At 41.2% G+C, this 19,548-nt stretch overlaps 1 protein-coding gene across 8 annotated transcripts in view; it reads right to left on the bottom strand.

Moving 5' to 3' along the window:
• Nucleotides 1-19,548, bottom strand: part of LOC132384801 (signal transducer and activator of transcription 1-like) — a 94,310-nt gene that overhangs the window by 26,826 nt on the left and 47,936 nt on the right. For all 8 annotated transcript variants that reach the window (XM_059956316.1, XM_059956322.1, XM_059956321.1 and 5 more), the window contains 7 exons: nucleotides 15,130-15,192; nucleotides 13,807-13,827; nucleotides 7,718-7,811; nucleotides 7,571-7,618; nucleotides 6,246-6,329; nucleotides 2,404-2,502; nucleotides 1,155-1,290 (listed from right to left, as the gene is read on the bottom strand). In XM_059956316.1, the coding sequence (XP_059812299.1) occupies nucleotides 1,155-1,290; nucleotides 2,404-2,502; nucleotides 6,246-6,329; nucleotides 7,571-7,618; nucleotides 7,718-7,811; nucleotides 13,807-13,827; nucleotides 15,130-15,192 (545 nt within the window). The remainder of the gene's footprint in view (nucleotides 1-1,154; nucleotides 1,291-2,403; nucleotides 2,503-6,245; nucleotides 6,330-7,570; nucleotides 7,619-7,717; nucleotides 7,812-13,806; nucleotides 13,828-15,129; nucleotides 15,193-19,548) is intronic.

Below are 19,548 nucleotides of genomic sequence, written 5' to 3'. Positions count from 1 at the left end.
ACTTGACTTCAGGAATGAGAAGGCGAGGGAACATACACCTGTCCTCCAAGGGACCAGCAGTTTCAGGTTCTTGGGTCTCAACATCTCTGAAGATCCAAGCTGGGTGCAACACATCGATGCAGTTACAAAGTTATGACAGCAGCTATATTTCATTAGGAGCTCGAGGAGACTTGGTACGTCGCCAAAGACTCTAGCAAATTTCTACAGATGTATTGTGGAAAGCATTCCAACTGGTTGCTTCACCGTCTGGTATGGAGAGGCCACTGCACAGGATCAGAACAAGCTGCAGAAATTTGTAACCTCAGCCAGCTCCATCATCGACACTATCCTCCCAGCACAGAGGACATCTTTAAAAGACCATGCCTCAAAAAGGTGATATCCACATTAAGGACCCTCAATACCCAGGACATTACCTCTTCTCATTGCTACCAAAAGGAAAGTACAGGAGCCTGAAGAGACACACTCAGCGTTGCAGAAACAGCTTCTTCCCCTTCACCATCAGACTTCTGAATTGACAATGAACCCATGAACAGTATCTCACCAAATTAAATTTAAAACAGAGGGAAAACTCTATTTTAACATATACTATTTATAATGTACAGCTTTTTTTTATTATACATTGCAAATATACTGCAGATCCATAACAAAATTCATGACATATGCCAGTGATATTAAACCCAATTCTGGAAAAAAGAATCCAGATTAGAGCAACAGAGACACCAGAGTTTATTAAGAGTTGGAGAAGATGACAGAGATATGGAGAGACAAGGTTATGGAAAAGTCAAAGCTTTGCTCAGCCAAGGAGCCATTGTAAGTCAGCAGGTACAGGACTGATGAGTGAAAGGGACATGGTGAGAGTTTGTATTTGGGCCAGCAAAGTTTAGGATGACCTCAAGTTGATGATGAGGAAACTCGGGAGACCAGTTGTCAGGCCACAGAGTGAGGTGCAAGCAATTGCTTTTTCTTCCCCCTCCCCCCCAAACAATCCAGCACCTTTAACGATCATAATTCTTTGATTACCAAATTCTCAGATCATCATGGTTTGTTCAGAGATCTCATTCAATGGATTATTAACTCAAGCCTTCCAATTACTTGTCCAGAAACACAACCACTATCTACAACCCTTATCCTAATAAAATTAACTGTCAACTCACCGAATAATTTTTCTGCCAACATGTTAAGCTGTTCAGAGTCCAAATGTCTCTTGGTGTTTGAAGAAAACTGCCAGCTCAGTGCCTCTGAGAGCTGACTCCATGGTGCCAATGGAGGTTTCGAAAAGAATGTAATATTCTATGAGAGACAGGAACAAATTTCAACTCTCAAATTCTTCCTACGGAGCTTGCAGTCTTTGCAGAAAAGGACAAGCATTGGTATTTTATACTTGCAACATGTGAAATGGAGGCTGATCAGCTATTTAACCCTTCACACCCAATCTACTGCTTCAATTCCTCTTTCATGCTCAATCTCCCAATCCCCTAGGTTGATTTGCAGAAACTATTCTATCTTTCAATTTTCTCAATGATCGAGTGCAGCCGTCAGATTCATTTACATCAACACATAGTGAAATGTGTTCATAAACGACACAACCCAAGGTCGTGCTGGGGGCAGCCCACATTCATCATCACACATTCTAACAATTCACAATCCCCAAGTGAGGTCCTAACATCCCTATCCTGATACTCCAGCCAGCCAGAGGAAAAATAACATTGCAAATTTCAACAACAAAAAAAAATGGGAGCATCTTTACCAAGTGGACAATATTTTCCTGATTTGATTCCTGAAGTCATAAGCTCCATTTCTAAGGTTGCATATCCTGACTGTGGGTGTAACAGGGAATAATGAAACTGCTCTGCAGCCCTGTGAAGAATAGGGGATGTTCTTGTAGCAAAGTTATAAAGGTTAACTCTGCAGTGTGGGCATTAAGCAAGGATACAAACTGACTCAAGTCACAAATTGCAAGTTAAATTGAACTATAGTAAACTTAGTTACCAGTCAAGTAACCATCTCGAACCCAAAGGCAAACTTTTCCCATTGTACACAAGATGGAACTGTACAGAGCTTAAGAACCATGAGGCAGTGAAGGTTGGCATCACGAAGGCTCATCTCATACATGTGGGAGAAACAGAGAGATAGAGACTTGCAGTCCCCTCCAGAAGTATTCTCTCTTTTACTACTTCATTAACCTTTCATTCTTGCTTCCTACAATATATTCTTTTATGTAATTCTAATAAAATAATTTTTATAACCTTTAACATGTATACAGTGCCTTTCTTGTTTGTGAATACCTCTCACTGTCAAATCAAAAAAGAACAAGGAACAAATTTTAAAATACTTTCATTACACCACCCCAGTTGCTTCTCCCACCCCCAACTTGGTTGAGAAAACATTGTAAAAAATCCTTACCTGAAGATCACTGCACAGCATGTTGTACCAAACCACTGAAGCCCAGCCGTTAAGGAGTTGGCTGGCATTTGAGATGACAACAACAGGTAAAGTGCAAGTCTGTCAAAAACAAGGTAGATTTTAATGTAATTGCAGAGAAGATAAAACTACTTAACCTTTACTGCCGTGAAAGAAAGGTAAATAAATTGCAATTATAAAGTGCCAATCACATCCTGTGTATGTTCCAAAACTTTTGTAGTCAGTAATGTAGAAAACAGAGCAACCTTTTTTTTTGTAGATAAGGTCCCCCATTCGGCAAGCTAATAAAATACAAGCAAACAAAACACGTAAGGTGCCACAATCCCAGTGATGCAGTAGATGGAGCCACTACCTCACAGGGCTTGTGTGTCACTGTAAACTGCCCTGCTGGGTAGGAGCATCTGGGGAGAAGGTGTGCAGGGGGAAGGAAGTGAACGGGAAAGAGGGAAGAATGAAAATGCAGGATTAATGTAGGGTTATTTACATACGTGGTTGGACAGTAATCATGGGGAGCTGAACCAGAATCCATACACGACTCAAACCACTCGCAAGTACATTGCCCTTTGGAAGTTCTGTTACTTGTAGATTAATCGTTGATTCTTGTTCAGCCCAAAAACAAGCTCCTGTTGTTTTTTTATTTAAAAAAGAGCCACACATACAGAGTACTGGAGGAACTCAGGAGGTCAGGAAGCATCTATGGGTGGGGTGTGGGGGGAATGAAAGAAGTCAACATTTCAGCCATTCACTAGGACTGGAATGGAAAAGGGCTTATGGCTTCTGTCTCTTGCCTTTCCAGTCCTGTTGAAGGGTCTGAGTCTGAAATGTCAACCATTTATTCCCTTCCATAGATGCTGCCTGACGTGCTGAGATCATCCAGTACTCTGTATATATTGAAAGTTTACAGCACCTACAGAACCACTTCTGTTTATTCTTTTTTTTTTTAAAACTGACTAGTGTAGATCAGAAACAAAAATCAGCTGTTCCAGGCAGATAACAAGAAGTGAAATAACGTCAACCTCACGGGCAGGCATTCTGTGCACTTTTGCTGATGGTAAGGAAGAATCTGATGTAGACAATCTACATTGTTTTGCACAGAACTGTTAGAGTGGACTTGGCCAAAATCTTATTGAAGTAATTCTGCCAACAAAGTCCAATTTCAACAGGCAAGATCAGGTCCCACAACAAAAGTAACTTGCTGGATCACAACACTTTCTCCCCCATTACACCGTCATAAAGCCAGTTGAAGCACTGAGTATCAGGCAGGTGTGAGGGAAGTAGCTAGGCAGCTGGATGGATAGCTCACTACAGCTATGGCAGGACAAAACTGAAAAGAACAACTTCAGCAACTCTTTGTACCTCAACTGAATGGAAAAAAATCATGACAAGTTGTCAGCAAACAATGAACTTAGTTCTCAATGTTAACTGAAGAACGAACATAACCAAGGTAAAATATGGGAGGCATCGTGACTAAAGCCACTGCCTCACAGTGCTAGAGACGCAGGTTCAATCCTGACCTCAGGCTCTATCTGTGGGGAGTTTGCACATTCTCTGAAACCACACTCCCACATCTCAAATTGCCTGCAAATCATCTGATAGAATCTGCTGGACAAGGTTTTGATGGGAACGTGGGGGTAATGGAATGGGAACAGCGGGTGATGGTCAGTGGGAACAGATGGTCGGTTTCCCTATTGCACATCTCCATGAATGCCTGAAATTTGTACAGTCAAATCACCAACTGTTTCTGTCTTTTCAAAATTCCTTCCTCTTTTGTGCTCCTGGCACTGCTGTCAAGGCCAGCATTTACGACCCATCTCTAGGTTAAGGAGAATATGAATTACTGCAGTCCCTCACAACGCAGTGTCACAGAGCCAGTCACAGGATTAGGAGCCAGTGACAAGGTACATTTCCAAGTGAGGGCAGTGCACAGCAGAGTGAAACCTGAGGTGATGGTACTCCCATGCACCTGCTGCCCTCATCCTTCTTAACAATACAGGGGAGAGGTTTGGGAAGTGCTATGGAGTAACTTGGGAGCATAGTCCATTTTGCAGAAGACACACACTGTATGCCAGAGGCTGTATGTCAGAAGAAGCATTAGGGTGGTTGATTAAGCATCAATCAGGCAGGTTGCTTCATACTGGGTAGCACGAAGCTTCTTCAGCATCATTAGAGCGGCACTCATTCAGACAAGTACAGAGCTTCCCCTGATACACTTCTGGCTTGTGCCTTGTTGATGATGGAGAATAGGCCAGTGTACAGTAATTAATCTGATTGGATTTGCCTTGTATTTTGTGGACAGGAGATACCTGGGCAATGTTCCATAGTTGTGTAGATGCCGGTTGTCGTACGGCTAGAGCCATAGCTAGTTCTGGAGCACAGGTTTTCAGTAATGTGACAGGGATGTTGTGTAGTCCCATTACCTTTGCCACACCGGTGCTCTTGGTGTGGCTACACTGGCTTTAGTGATGCTGAGGGTTTCAAGAGAATGCCAAGATGGGTCAACCACACAGGACCTCTGCCTCAACACAGCTGAACATGGGAAAGTCCTTCAGGCCTCCTTTTCTCATGAAGAATTTCAAAGATTCAAAGTACATTTATTATCAAAGAGTGTATAAATGATACAACCTTGATATTTTTTGCTTACAGGTAGCTACAAAGCAGGAAACCCAAAAGAACCCAATTAAAGAAAATAAAAGACCAACACTTGATGCGCAAGAGAAAGAAAAAAAAAACACAAATCATGCAAACAATTGAACAGAGCAACAATGTTCCAAACCAAATCGAGTCCTCAGGCCTGAACACTGGAGTAGGACTGAAGCCTTGCTTATATTAGCATATTATCATATTGGTAGGCACGGAGCACAGCAGCCAGGTCAGTCTTCATAGCCTCAGCACCATGGAAAGAAGAGTTGCTGAGAGCAAGCAAAAAAAAAAAATCATCGGCTCTCACCTTGGATTCCGACACCCTGAATTTTCAGTCGACCTGGGCCAGTGCTTAAATTGACCAAACAATGCCCCAACTTCTCGGCACCCAGAGCTATTCAGTCTCACAGCTGGGTCAGTTGTATGGGCATTGGAACTCCTCTGCCCCACAATTACAAGGTCCACCATAAGCTACGAGTTACACCTGAACATGGTGGGACTGCACAACTACAATCCAATAACTACAAGGTCCAGTTAGCCCCATCTATTTCATGCTGCTTTCACTGCTCAGTATGCACAGCCTTGTCGCAGCTTTACCAGAACCTTGCTTCATTTTTAGGGACACAGGCCACTGTTCCCAGCATGTCATTCTGCATTCCTCATTGAACCATGGTTAATTCTTCTGTCTCAACTGCAATCACAGATTAAGGAGTGTTACAAGTTAGGGTGGTGTATGTTTCCATCTATGCCCATGGCCCACAGCATCTTGTAGATGCCCATCTTCAATCTGACAATTCTATTCCTCGCCCATTTAATTTAGGGCAACCACATTGCCTTCCACTCCCCCCACCTCCCCAGATGGCACTGCAATGCTTTACAGAGCCAGGGATAACCAATTAGGGTTCAATTCCCTGTGACCATGTGGGTTTCCTCTGGATGCTCTGGTTCCCTCCCATGTTATAAAGATGGATGGGCATACTGTGTCGGTGCTGGAAATGTTGCGACACTTGCGGGCTGCCTTCAGCACATTCCTGGATTGTGTTGGTTATGGGCACAAATGACACATTTCACTGTATGTTTCGATATACGTGGCAAATACAGCTAATCTCGGAGTAAAGGCTCAACTCTTCACTGACAGGATTTATGGCAAATCTCCCACAGGTACAGTTAAAGGGAAAACTTACCTCAAGTTTGATGTTCAGATCTTGGTAAACCAGTTCAGTCTCAAAGCTAATGAGATGGAGCTCCTCTGTTACAATAAGTGAAGCCTGTAAAGTATGTTGACATGGTGAGGAGGGGTGGGAGTAGGCGAAAGAGGGAGAAAGAACATCAACAGAAGGACAAATAGAACAGTCACAGAAACTGCAGCAGCTCCTAAACAGAACCAAAGCTCTACAAGTTAGTTATAAAGCTTACAAGAATTAAAAAGTTTTTTAAACCCGAGTATATACACAAAATGTTTTAACAGAATTGCAAAACGTTTACTGGTATGAAATGAAACAACTTCATTCACGCCTAACCGTTTAATGTGCTGACACTGGAGAGGATCCAGAGGAGATTCACAAGAATTACCCTGGGAATGAAAGGATTAATACGAGGAGTTTGATGGCCCTGGGGGCCTGTACGCACTGGAGATTGGAAGAGTTGTGGGGGTGGGGGGGGGAATCTCATTGAAAACCAACAAATATTCAAAGCTGTAGATAGAATGGATTTGAAGAGGATGTTTCTGATAGTAGGAGAGTCTAGGGCACATCATCAGAATAGAGGGACATCCCTTCAGAACAGGAAGAAATTCCTTCAGCCAGAGGGTGGTGAATCTGTGGAATTCATTGCCACAGACAGCTGTGGAGGCCAAGTCATTGGGTATATTTAAAGTGGAGGTTGATAGGTTCTTGATTAGTCAGGGTGTCAAAGGTTATGGGAAGGAGGCAGAAGAATGGGGTTGAGAGGGATAATAAATCAGCCATGATGGAACGGTGAGACAGATTCGATGTGCTAAATGGCCTAATTCTCTCATGTCTTATACACCTTACCTCCAAGCAGAAACTAACAATGCCTCAGCAGCCAAAGGCAAAAATAGTGAAACCCACACAACTTCCCAGAATTTGTAAGAAAACCAGAAGAGATTGGTGTTATACGCCATCTGTCAAGAGTACATAGTCAATCAACATTCCTAGTATCAACTCCCTTTATGACCAAAAGATACTGTAGCAACCAAATCATCAACAAACTAGTGCTCTTGCTTTAGAGACATTGTACCTGTTGCAAGAACTTGCAGTTCCTGATTTTGTTTGAAGGTTTCCAGCATGGTTAGTATTTTAGTTTTTGCTCCCAGTCTTAGCTTCCTATTTTCTTTTCCCCTGCAGTTATACCCTATTCAATATTTGATCTAAGTTTTTGTAAATTCTGATAATCTCAGCATATTAAAATACTACTAACAGTAAATTGGGGGATTAACTTCAGGGTCTAACTGATGAGTAACAAGGTAGAAATCTCTCTAAGTGTTTACCTCATTATTTCCTTTGCCTCCAGTAATACACTTCTGCTCCTTAAGTTGCTGCAAATAGAAGAATTGTTTTGAAATGTGGTTTCACCATGCAAATTACACAAAAAAAACTTTTCAGCCACAGCTGCAAAAATATAGCCACACCCTTACCAAATGTCTGAAGTCAACACACAAGCCACCAAATCTGAAATCCATCATGTTCATTGCCTTTTCAAATGTGCCGAGAATATTAAATTTACGATACCTGGTGAGTGAAGTATTAACAATTAACTTTGCAGGTAATAACTATCTAATTAAAAAGTACATATGCATTTCAAAGTCCCTCTCCTTGTAAATGGAATATACTCGGGCAAGAGAGTGGCAGAGCTTATAGAGCCACTGTCTCATAGTAGCAGAGACCCAGGTTAGATTCCGTCTGTGTGGAATCTGTATGTTCCCCCAATGACAATGAGCGTTTCCCTTGGGTGCTCCCACATTCCAAAAACATGCAGGCTGTCAGGTTAATTGGCTGTAGAGTCTGAAAGGAGTTTAAGAAAATGTAGGGAGAATAAACTGGGATTTGTGCTGGATTAGTGCAAATGGGTATTTGATGTCTGGCAGAGACCTGTGGGCTGAAGAGCCTGTTTCAATGCTGTATCTCTCAGAAGCTATTGCAACTAATCATTTTAGAGGATTTCCTCTTCTGGTTTTTGGCTGACAGGCCACTTCAAGAATACCAAAACTAAGTTCTTGCCTTTTCAAGCCCACTACTATAACATAACAAATACAGCTTGAACAAGGGCAGAAACTGAACAGCAGCTAGGAGTGACCAAGGGTGCAGCTTGGGAAGGCAACAAGCAGAGCATTGAAGAAATTGTGAAACGGGGACACCTCTTTTTCCTTATTAAGGAGACAGAGAGCCTGTAGTATGTCCAGTACCGGGTGAACGAATAGTCCTTGGATTGGAAAGAGGTGTTTTTCAGCAGGTTCACATGTGGATGGACAAGGATTGTAAGGTAAGAGAACCTTGGATTGTTGAGAGAGCAGATGAATTTAGTCAAGAAAAGGAAACATGTAAATCTTAGGAAGCTAGAATAAAACAAAGCCCTGGAGGACTATGAAGAAGCCAAAAAAGAACACAACAATGGAATTAGGAAAGCCAGAAAGGGCCATGAAAAAGTACTTGGCAAGCAGCATTAAACAGAACCTTAAAGCATTCTATACATATATTCTATTCCCAAGTTACATTACTTTCGTATCTTTTCTTCACAAGTTATCATGTGCTATATGTAATTTACACTCGTTTGGAGAAATGTTGTCTCATTTCTATACAGTTAATGACAATAAACCGACTTACATCAGGAGCAACAGGATGACTAAGGAAAGGGTAGAATCACTCAAGAATAAAAGGGGGAAACATTTGTTTGGCTATAGAGGATGTGGATGAGGTCCTTAATGAGTACTTTACATCACCATTTCCCAAAGAGGACGTGGAGGATAGGGAGATCAGTCCCGAGTGTATTGATGTGCTCAGGCATTTTGAAGTAAAAGAGGAGATTGTGTTGGGTCTGTTAAAGAGCATTAATGTAAATAAATCCCCAGGGCATGATGGGATGGGATATACCCCAGGTTATTGAGAGAGGAAAAAGAGATGGCTGGGGTTTTGACCAATATCTTTATATCCTCTCTCACCACAGACACCTGAAAGACTAACAAGCAGCTAATATGGTTCCTTTATTGAATAATGGAACCATGGATAATCCTGTAAACAGTAGACTGGTGAGTCGCTCGCCAGTGGTAGGGAAGTTACAGGAGAGAATTCTTAGGGATAGGATTTATGAGCATTTGGAAAACCACTGTCTAAATTATGGAGAGCCAGCATGGCTTTGTATGATGCAAGTTCCATTTTACTAACTTGAGTTTTTTGACAAGGGTCATTGATGAGGCTGGACTACATCCACAGCTCTACATGGATTTGAGTAAAGAGTTCGACAAGGCCCCTCATGCAAAGCTCATCCAGAAGATTAAGATGCATGGGATCCATGGTGAATTGGCCGTTTGGATTCAGAACTGGCTTGCCAATAGAAGACAGAGGGTAGTGGTTGAAGGGACTGGAGGTCTGTCATTAGTGGTGATCCACAGGGATCTGCACTGGGACCTCAGCTGTTTGTGATGGATATGAATGACCTGGATGGAATTGTAATAGGTGGATTAGTAAATTTGTCAATGATATAAAAATTGGTGGTGTTGTGGGTAGTGTAGAAGACTGGCAAAGAATAGAAAGGGATAGAGATCAGTTACAGATAGGGGCAGAGAAATAGCAGATGGAGTTTAACCCAGACAAATGTGAAGTGTTGCACCTTGGAAGGTGTCCTTATTTTGATTGTCCAAAGTCGCTTCTGTTGTGATTAGTTAGTTTAGAAACTGCAGCTGCTTTTCCCATTGGATAGATGCCTGGTGTCCAGTTTCAAATATGCTAGGTATACAAAATAGCACGTGGAAGGGGCTTGCTCTCTTCTTCCTTTGACGATCGGGAAGGTATGTTCTGCATGTACTTTTAACTAAGTATGTTTGTTGAATATATGTATTTTTGTTGAATATTCAGCTTTGAGGTGTTTCTAACTTGGGGAAACAGGAATGCTTGGTTGATATTTAAATATTTGTAAATAAATGATCAATATTCCTATTCAAAGTCAATGCATTTCCTGTCTCACTTACTGGACCCATGAACCTGTTTCAACATTACATTTGATGCTCTGAGCAGTGTATGGCTTTTTGAGCAAAATGCATTTCTTTAAGGGGTTATTTAAAAGAGTGGCCCCTCCGTATGAGAGATGCCAAGCCCCAGGGTGGACAGATAACAGTGAGGGCTTTAGAAGTCTCACTAACCTACTGATGGGTTATGGGATACCAGTAGATTAGTCAGACCAGTTAGATGTCACTGGGGTTAACATGGAACATCACATTGTTTCCATACTTAAATCATTGGGTTTTCTCAGCCGGAAAGAGAGCCAATGGCTTTCTGGCTTTTTGCAGCAATTGTAAGATATCAGTAATAAATGGTAGTGAGTCTTAAGAATGAACTGAGAGATCTCAGTCAGCACTGCATTATTCTAAGCAAATCACTATTGACAGCTCAGGGTAGGGCTATGAAATTAGAAGATAAGAATAAACAGATAGCCTGTCAGCTAATGAAAGAACACGATTTAGAGGCCCCCTCAAAAGGACAATTGAGAACCTGATCCCGTTAAGGTTCAAGCCATGTTGAGACGGAGCAATGATCCTACTGTGGGGCTGGGAGATAGGGATATCTGGCTGGATGATGAAAATGAAGAGAGAGTGGAGTGAAATCCTCGGTTTAATCCTCAAAATGATCGCTTTCTCCCTTGTGTGTCCAGAACAGTACAGGCCAGTCCAGTGATTACACAGTCCCACACTTGCCGTGAGGGGCATTGGTCTGCAGATTCATCGTGCCTGGGGGGGTCGGGGAGAAGAGAGGAGGGCAGGAATGTATAGGGGTGGTGTAATGAACACCTTCGAGCCAACAGCGCTCAGAGAATTCTCCATTAAAGAGTTAGTGAGGTTAGGGGATAGGTACAGACAAATGGCTGTGGAGTCTTTGACCGCACGGTTATTGAGGATATGGGACATGGGGCGGGGGGGGGTACTGGAGTAGTAGGTAGTGTTGTCTTTAACAGCACCAGCTTTTGGTCATGCTACAAGTACAGCAATTCAATCATTACAAGGTTTAAGAGTACATAGAAGACGACGCCTGTAGCAAAGTACAGAAGTTAGATAAGCAGATGGGAGTGGGGGGGTCCCACATGTCCCGTAAAGAAATGCTTTTAGCGTTGCTTCAATCTGGGGTTCCGGAGAAGCAGGTAAATGGGGTCCCTACCCTCACCTTCTACACAACGTGGAAATACTGTCAGGAGGAGCAGAAACAAAAAGAAGGGTCATTCTGCAAGTCCTCTCCCGATAAAGGTTCCTTTCGTCCTCTGCCAGATTCCTCATATTCCATTCAGGGTTCCCTGCAAAGGATATCGGCTGAAATACACCAGCAGTGGGATTCAGGGGGTGGTTAGTACATTCATTCATCATTGTGATAGGAAGGGAGCCATTCGACCTGCATCCTCTTCCCTGTAAAAACAATGTGAATGATTTGAATGCAGAGAAATGTGAGAAACAGCCTTAAGGGACTTGTGCCCCTGGTGAAGTGAGTGCTTTAAGGGCTTGTATTTCTTTACATACCATTTGTATAATTGGAATGTTCTGACTCTTAAAATGATTTCCCCACCTGACAGAGTGTTGGTGTAGGTGGTCTGGTGAGTACAGGTAGCTAAGTGAACAGGAACATTATCCTGGGATGGCTGTGTCTATGCCAAATGGTGTTGAGAGGCTGGACACTTGGATGCTGAATGGCATTTACTGGATATGCAGTTCCCAGGCCCACATGCGGTTCCCACAGGGTGGTGCTGTACATATGCCACCCCAGTGCCCTGGATGACCTTGCCCATGCTGGTTGGTAAGAGGGCTATTACAAAGTCAGAAGGTTTTGAATGATAGCCTTTCTCAGCATGGTATGACCAGACTGGGCCGGGAACTGATTTTGATGGCCTTAGTTTACCTGTTCACAGAGTGGCACTTGTACTGTTACCGGTTAAGAATGCTGCACTTACATTCCTCATGGGTTGGGTAACATCACTCACCTAGATGATCACATCTCAGTGTACAAGAGTAAGTGGGGGACCAGTTCATTAGCTATTACACTCTGGGGTGGGGCTGGTGGACTACTGGGAGATGATTATTGGGTTTATAGTACTGCATAATGTACTCTTGTGATTTACGTACAATTTGGTTGAGGGGGTCATGAGAGTCCTACTAGTCTAAAGGTTGGATCATCACATCCACAACTTTTGAGGGGTGGAGTATCCTGTGGGGGCTGATGGTTGAAAGTTGCTTCTGTTGTGACTGGCCAGTTTAGAAACTGCAGCTGCTTTTCCCATTGGATAACTGCCCTGAATAGTTTCAAATATCCTGGGTGCATAAAATTGCACATGGAAGAGGCTTGCTCTCTTCCTTTAAGGCAAGATGAGGAACATATGCTCTGCGTGCACTTCTAAGAATGCTTGTTGGATATTCAGGTTTGTAGTGTTTGAAACACGGATTTCTCATTGAAATTTTCCCGTTTGTAAATAAATGATTAAGATACCTATTTGATGTCAGTGCATTTCCTGTCTTACTTGCCAGACCCACCAATCTGATTCAGCATTACTGTAGGTCAATGTTGATGAGCAGAGTCCAATTTCACAGCTCCCTTAAAGTGGCTACACAGATTGATAGGGTGGTTAAGAAAGCATTTGGCACACTTGCCTTTATTAGGCTGCATCCGGAGTACTGCATACAGTTCTGATTGCCCTATTATAGAAAGGATGTCAAAGTTTTGGAGAGGGTGCACAGAATAGGTTTACCAAGATACTGGCCGGATTAGAGAGCATGAGCTACAACGAGGGGTTGAACAAACTTGGGTTGTTTTATCTGGACCGGCAAAGGCTGAGGGGAGACCAGACAGAGGTTCTTCAGATTATGAAGCAGACGGTATTCCACACTCCACCCCAGGGTTGAAGTGTCTTAAATCAGATGGCATACCGACAAGGTGAGAGGGGGTAACTTAAAAGGAGATGTGAGCGGCAAGACACACACTCCTGGAATGTGCTGTCTGGAGTGGTGGTAGAGGAGTATACATTAGATATTTTTAAAGAAGAGTTTAGATAGGCAAATGAATGTGAGGAAAATGGAAGGATCTGGACATTACCTAGGCAGAAACGATCAGTTTAGTTAGCCATTCGGTTACTGATTTATTTGGTTTTGCACAATGGGTGGGCCAAATGGCCGTTCGTGTGCTGTTCTTCATTCCTTTGCTCCCTGCTCAACCGAACAGTGATCAATTCAGTCTTGAATCCTTCAAGCAGTTCCATAATCATTGACATGGAAAATAGATCCAATTATGAAGCAATATCATTTATCTTGGGTTCTGCAGCTTATCAATAAATTGTTTGGTTCACAACCTTGATTGATTCGAGGGACTAAAAATAAACTAAGTAGGAAACTACCAGCCAATCCTCTTGGCCAGATTAAGTCATCAAGGACAGTAACAAATGGTTCACAGTGGAGTCGTTTATCACTTATTACACCCATGACAGAAAAACAGATAACTGAAAAATATTTATATGAACAATTTAGTTTTTAAAAAAACTTACCCTTTTCCATTTGGTGAATTCCTGCAAGTTAAAAGAATAGAATTGATAAATGTTTCAAGATTTTCTTAGTCCATATCAGCAGAACAAAAATGACATTCAAAGCAGTAAAAGATACTTTTTATAGATATCATCACTAATTGGAACCAATTTAATAATTTAAACGAGCATTCCATCACACCAACCTGTCAAAAATCACAAATGTTCCTGGTAAATATTTTTAAATGATTTTACATAGACTGTGCTGCAAACAAAGATGACACCTCCAATCAGGGAGGAAGCTATGTACCATCCACATCAGGACCAGACTCCAAAAAAGTTATTTTCCCCAAGCAGTAAGGCCAATAAACGCCTCCACCCATTAACCCAACCCTCCCTACACCCAAACACCACTACTTATCATTTCCTGTTAGAGTCACCTTATGTATAGACATTCCTGTGCCTTGCATTAGTTCATGGACAGAGAACATATAAGCAAATCTTACGCATTTATATTTTTTTGTGTTTTATCTTATTGTTTTTTTGTGCTACATCAGATTCAGAGTAACAATCATTTCATTCCCCTTTACACTTATGTACTCCGGACTTCCTTTTCCAGAAATCCACCATCACTTCCTTAGTATCACTGACGTCGAGTGCAAAGTTGTTTTTGCAATGCCACTCAACCAGCCTCTCTATCTCACTCCTCTCACCTCCTCACTACCACCTGAGATTCTGACAACAGTTGCATCATTGGCAAATTTATAGATGACATTCCAACCTCCAGTTCCTCAAAAGTTCGAAGAGGGCACCTGCCTAAAAGTCAATCAAGATCATTCAAATCAATCGATTTCTAGGTACTAAAAGAATTCGGGGACATGGGAAGAGGGTAAGAAATGCTATTGAGAAAGATCAGCAATAATCTTGCTGAATGGCAGGGCAGCATCAAGGTCCTGAAATTAGTGTTTGCCTATTTGCACATGTTTTGGAAATTGCAGCACTGAACCCAACAAATGTATTGTGCTGTGTTTTCAGTTTTCTTAAAATAATGCTGAAGTGAAAAAAAAACAGGAACTACAACAGTATTTTGATCACAGTGAGAAAGCTGTCTCATCACTGGTTTGTAGCTCCCACTTTCAAACCTATCAAAACATTTTGGTGAAATCCTGCCGCCTCAGCTCAATACCAATCCCAAATAGTTTTTCCTTGCCAAAACACAGAAAGAAAAAGTAATAAAGAATCACAAAATCAATTGTGTGCATAGCCCACCATTCTTAATCACAAAGGAAGAAGCAGGTGAATTATAGTAATTTTTCATAGTAAGATGTATTACCAATAAACACTTACTTATCAATGCAAGCCTTCACTTTCATTAGATGATTGCCCACCTCTGGCAGTTTCACCAACAGGCTGAAAGAGGACAGAACACAATTTAAAAATGGGAACTACAAGAATCGACATTTCAAGCCTAATTCAAACAAAGCTTGGTCGGCCAATGTTTTGTCAGTTTATCGAAGGGTCACCACTTCACTGTTAGGAAATGGGGGAGCGGTTGGTGCACAGATTTTCACCGCCTGCTCTCTTGGTACAAAGATACAAGGAGTTGTTAAGCATGCACCATCACAAATATAGACTTGAATAGGCAAAGCACAGGATATGGTCCTAATGCAGGCAAATGAGATTAGTGTAGATGGGCAAAAATGTCTGCACGGATGTGGGAGGACTACAAGACCTGCTCATGTACAGTACAATTCTAATATAGGAAACAAAATGAGGGCCACAGGTACAAGTGCTGGTATGAAAGATTACTGTGTACTGACACTTAATAAGTCAGCATGGACACGGCCAGCTGAAAGACTGGTTTCTGTGCTGTACAATAATGAGACCATAAAAACCCATCTGCTATCAAGACACTGGAGCACAGGAGAATGAAGGGAGATTTGATAGAGGCACACAAAATTTTGAGGGGTATAGATAGGGTAAATGCAAGCAGGGTTTTTCCACTGAGGTTGGGTGAGACTAGAACCGGAGGTCCTAAGATTATGGTTGAAAGGTGAAACATTTGAGCGGAACCCGAAGGGGAATTCTTCACTCAGAAGGTGGTGCAAGTTTGGAATGAGCTGTCAGTGGAAATAGTGGATTTGCATTTCATTGAAACACTTAAGAGAAATTTGGATAGGTACATAGATGAGAGGAGTATGGAAGGCTGTGGTTCAGGTGTAGGTCAGTGGCAATAGGCAGAATAACAGATCAGCACAGACTAGACGGGCCAAAGGACCCACTTCTAGGCTGTACTGGTCTATGACTCTACACTGCAACAGCCTGAATATTCAGTGTTCTGCCTAATAGACATTCCTATCACCTTATTCTACATGTATTGTGGATTCTGGTGGTTTTAAAAACCAAATATTTCTCATCATTGAAAATAAATTTAGTAATACTAACACAAGTATGTGCAAGTGGGACAGCATCTCCCCATCCAGAGTCGTCGATTTAAAAAAGCGTAGCACAAGCACCTAGGACCTCTCGAAGTGCAAAATAATTTGAATCACAGCAACACACACAAAATGCCGGAGGAACTCAGCAGGGCAGGCAGTGTCTATGGAGGGGAATAAAACAGTCGACATTTCGGGCCGAGCCCCTTCATCAGGACTGGAAAGGAATACAAGCTGGCAGCTGATAGGTGAAATCAGATGAGAGGAAATTTGGGGTAAGGGGGATGAAGTAAGAAGCTGGGTGGAAGAGGTAAAGGGCTGACTGAAGGAGGAGAAATCTGAAGAAGACGACCAATTTAAATGTTTTTCATTTGTCTGATGGTGAAACAATTTTACTTAAGTGTATGAAAATCCAATTTAGATGTTATAAATAACCATGGTTCTTTACAAGATTTTTCAGTTCTACCTTTCTATCTGAGGGCTTCAAAATCTCAGCCAGCATTTTAGACCCATTCCTAGTTGCCCTTGAGAAGGTCGTGGTGAACTGCCTTCTTGAACCGCTGCAGTCTTTGAAGTGTGGGTGTAACCACAGTGCTGTTTGGGGAAAAGTTCCAGGATTTTAACCCAGCGAGTGTAAAGGAATGGAGATAATATTTTCCAGTCAGGTGTACGACTTGGCAACTTGCAGGCAGGTGTTTGCTGCCCAAGTCCTTTCAACTGGTAGGGCTAGTGGGTTTGGAAAGTGCTGTCCAAAGACTCTTGGCAAGTTGCTGCATTGCATCCTGTAGATTGTATGCATTGCTGCTGCCGTGTGCCTGTGGTGGAGTGAGAGAATAGTTGTGAATGGGATGTCTGTAGCTTGCCACATCCTGCGTGCTGTCAAGCTTCTTGAGTGTTGTCGAAGTTGTACTTGCCCAGGCAAATGGAGTGTTCCACACTCCTGGCTTGAGTCTTGTAGACAGTGGATAAGCTTTAGGGAGTTCGGAGGAAAATTATTTGCTGCCGGATTCCTAGTTAATACACTAACATTCAGAAAATCACTTTAAAAAAAATGGGCTATGCCAGATTTATCATCTCAGAAAAGAGCCAGAACAGGTTAGGACACCATACAGAATTTATCTGTTCAAATAGTGTTATGGGATCTTTTATCCAAACTTCATTTAACATCTCAAGACAGTCCTCTCTCTGCACAAGTCTTCTCATTGTACAAGCCTCCATCGTCCTTGTGCTTCAACCAACTTTCCTCAAGGATAATCAAGTCAACAGCAACTTACTCTGCACAAATTGGCACCACATTTTGCATGTCGTAACAGAATCTACACTTCTAAACCACTTAATCGGTTAGATAGTGCTCTGGAATATCCTGAGATCCTGAAAGGAGCTCTAATTCAGCTCATATCTGTTTCATGAGGAACATAAACTTAGATTACATTCCAAAGGAGGGCTAGAACCTTAAAAACTGATGCCAGAGGAAGAAGTTGTACAAGTGACATATCCTTCTTTTCTTTCTTTGTTTTTAAATCTCTTTATTAATTTTTAAGCAAACATAAATGAAACATGAATACAAAGAGTTTGAGAGTACATAGTTAATAGTTTAAGCAGGCATTCAAATATATAATAATCAATATATATAACCTCCCAAACTCACAGTATTTATGAACAAAAGAAATATATTTTTTTTAAAAAAACCCCAAAAAAAAAGAGAAAAAAACACTAACCAACATGGGCCATTGCATAATGCCAGATATATATAGTAGTGCCAATAACTCCAAACCTCCATCCAAATAATTAAGGACAATAAAAGTGAGGTTTAGGAAAAGACAGTTTAACTCATATGAAAATGTTGAATAAATGGTCTCCAAGTTTCTTCAAATTTAACTGAAGGATCAAAAAAAAACACTTCTAATTTTTTCTAAGCTCAAACAAGAGATAGTTTGAGAAAACCACTGAAATATAGTTGGAGGATTAATTTCTTTCCAATTCAATAAAATAGATCTTCTAGCCATTAATGTAACAAATGCAATCATCCGTCGAGCTGAGGGGGATAAATGACTATTATCCGCCATTGGTAAACCGAAAATTGCAGTAATAGGATGCGGTTGGAAATTGATATTCAGAACTATTGAAATAATACTGAAATATCTTTCCAATAATTTTGCAAACAAGGGCAAGACCAAAACATATGGGCCAATGAAGCAACATCAGAATGACATCTGTCACAGGTTGGATTAACATAAGAATAAAATCGAGCCAGTTTATCCTTAGACATACGAGCTCTATGTACAACCTTAAATTGTATCAGGGCATGTTTAGCACAAATAGAAGACAAATTGACTAATAGTAAAATTTTCTCCCACTGCTCAGTGGATATGAGACAATGAAGTTCTTTTTCCCATTCCTTCTTAATTTTTTCTGATACTTCTGGCTGTATTTTCATGATCATATTATAAATGCCAGCTACTAAACCCTTTTGACAAGGATTCAGAGATAAAATTCTTTTCGTAATGTCCAATGGACATAGTTTCAGAAAAGACTAACTCATTATACAAAAAATTTCTAACTTGCAAATATCTAAAAAAATGAGTTCCCCTGCTGATCTACAAATCAAACTTAACACTGGGAAATACAAATGGTTTAAGTCAGCCAAGGAAGCTGAAGCATTTGTGGCAAGTCTTCCGGCTATCCAGTCATCTTCGGAACCCGATCAGACCTCCTAAAATGGTGGATAAGTACTTCTCGTAGTAAAATTACTTTTTCTGGACTCAGACTTTACTTGAATCATTCAGACATTATTCATCGAAACTCTAAGGGCTGTTGACAATCTCTCCCTGGATTTGATGTGTGTGTAATCTATCTTTTATTGTTGTACAACTTTATCTACAGAGTTCTACAACTGACTTTAACTTGTTTTGGAGGTTTGAAGTCTTCAGTGAAGGCCTTCCTGTTTGTTGGTTCACAGTTTAATTGCCGATCTATTTTTCCTTCTTTTTATATTTATTTATTTTATTATACTTTTTTCTTTTCTTCACCCCCTTTTTTCTAATTTCTGAATTTTTTTCTCTCTTCTCTGTAAATGGTTGATAAATACTCGTCTTGAAGGATGCACATTCAATAGGGCCTTGATCTTTTTTAAGAATTAAAGAAATAGAGGCTTCGTAAAAAGATTGTGGCAATTTGCCTATAATTAACGCATCTTTAAGAATTTTACAAAGCCAAGGAGAAAGTATAGAGGAAAAGGATTTTTAAAATTCTGCAGTATAACCATCTGGACCAGAAGCTTTACCGGAATTCTTTGGAAAAAAATAGCCTTTTTTATTTCAGTTTGCGTAAT

The sequence above is a fragment of the Hypanus sabinus genome, chromosome X1 (genome assembly GCF_030144855.1).
Source record: "Hypanus sabinus isolate sHypSab1 chromosome X1, sHypSab1.hap1, whole genome shotgun sequence".
Classification (NCBI taxonomy): domain Eukaryota; kingdom Metazoa; phylum Chordata; class Chondrichthyes; order Myliobatiformes; family Dasyatidae; genus Hypanus; species Hypanus sabinus.
The sequence above is the reverse complement of the archived record's forward strand: the minus strand, read 5'-3'. Positions and strand labels throughout refer to the sequence as shown.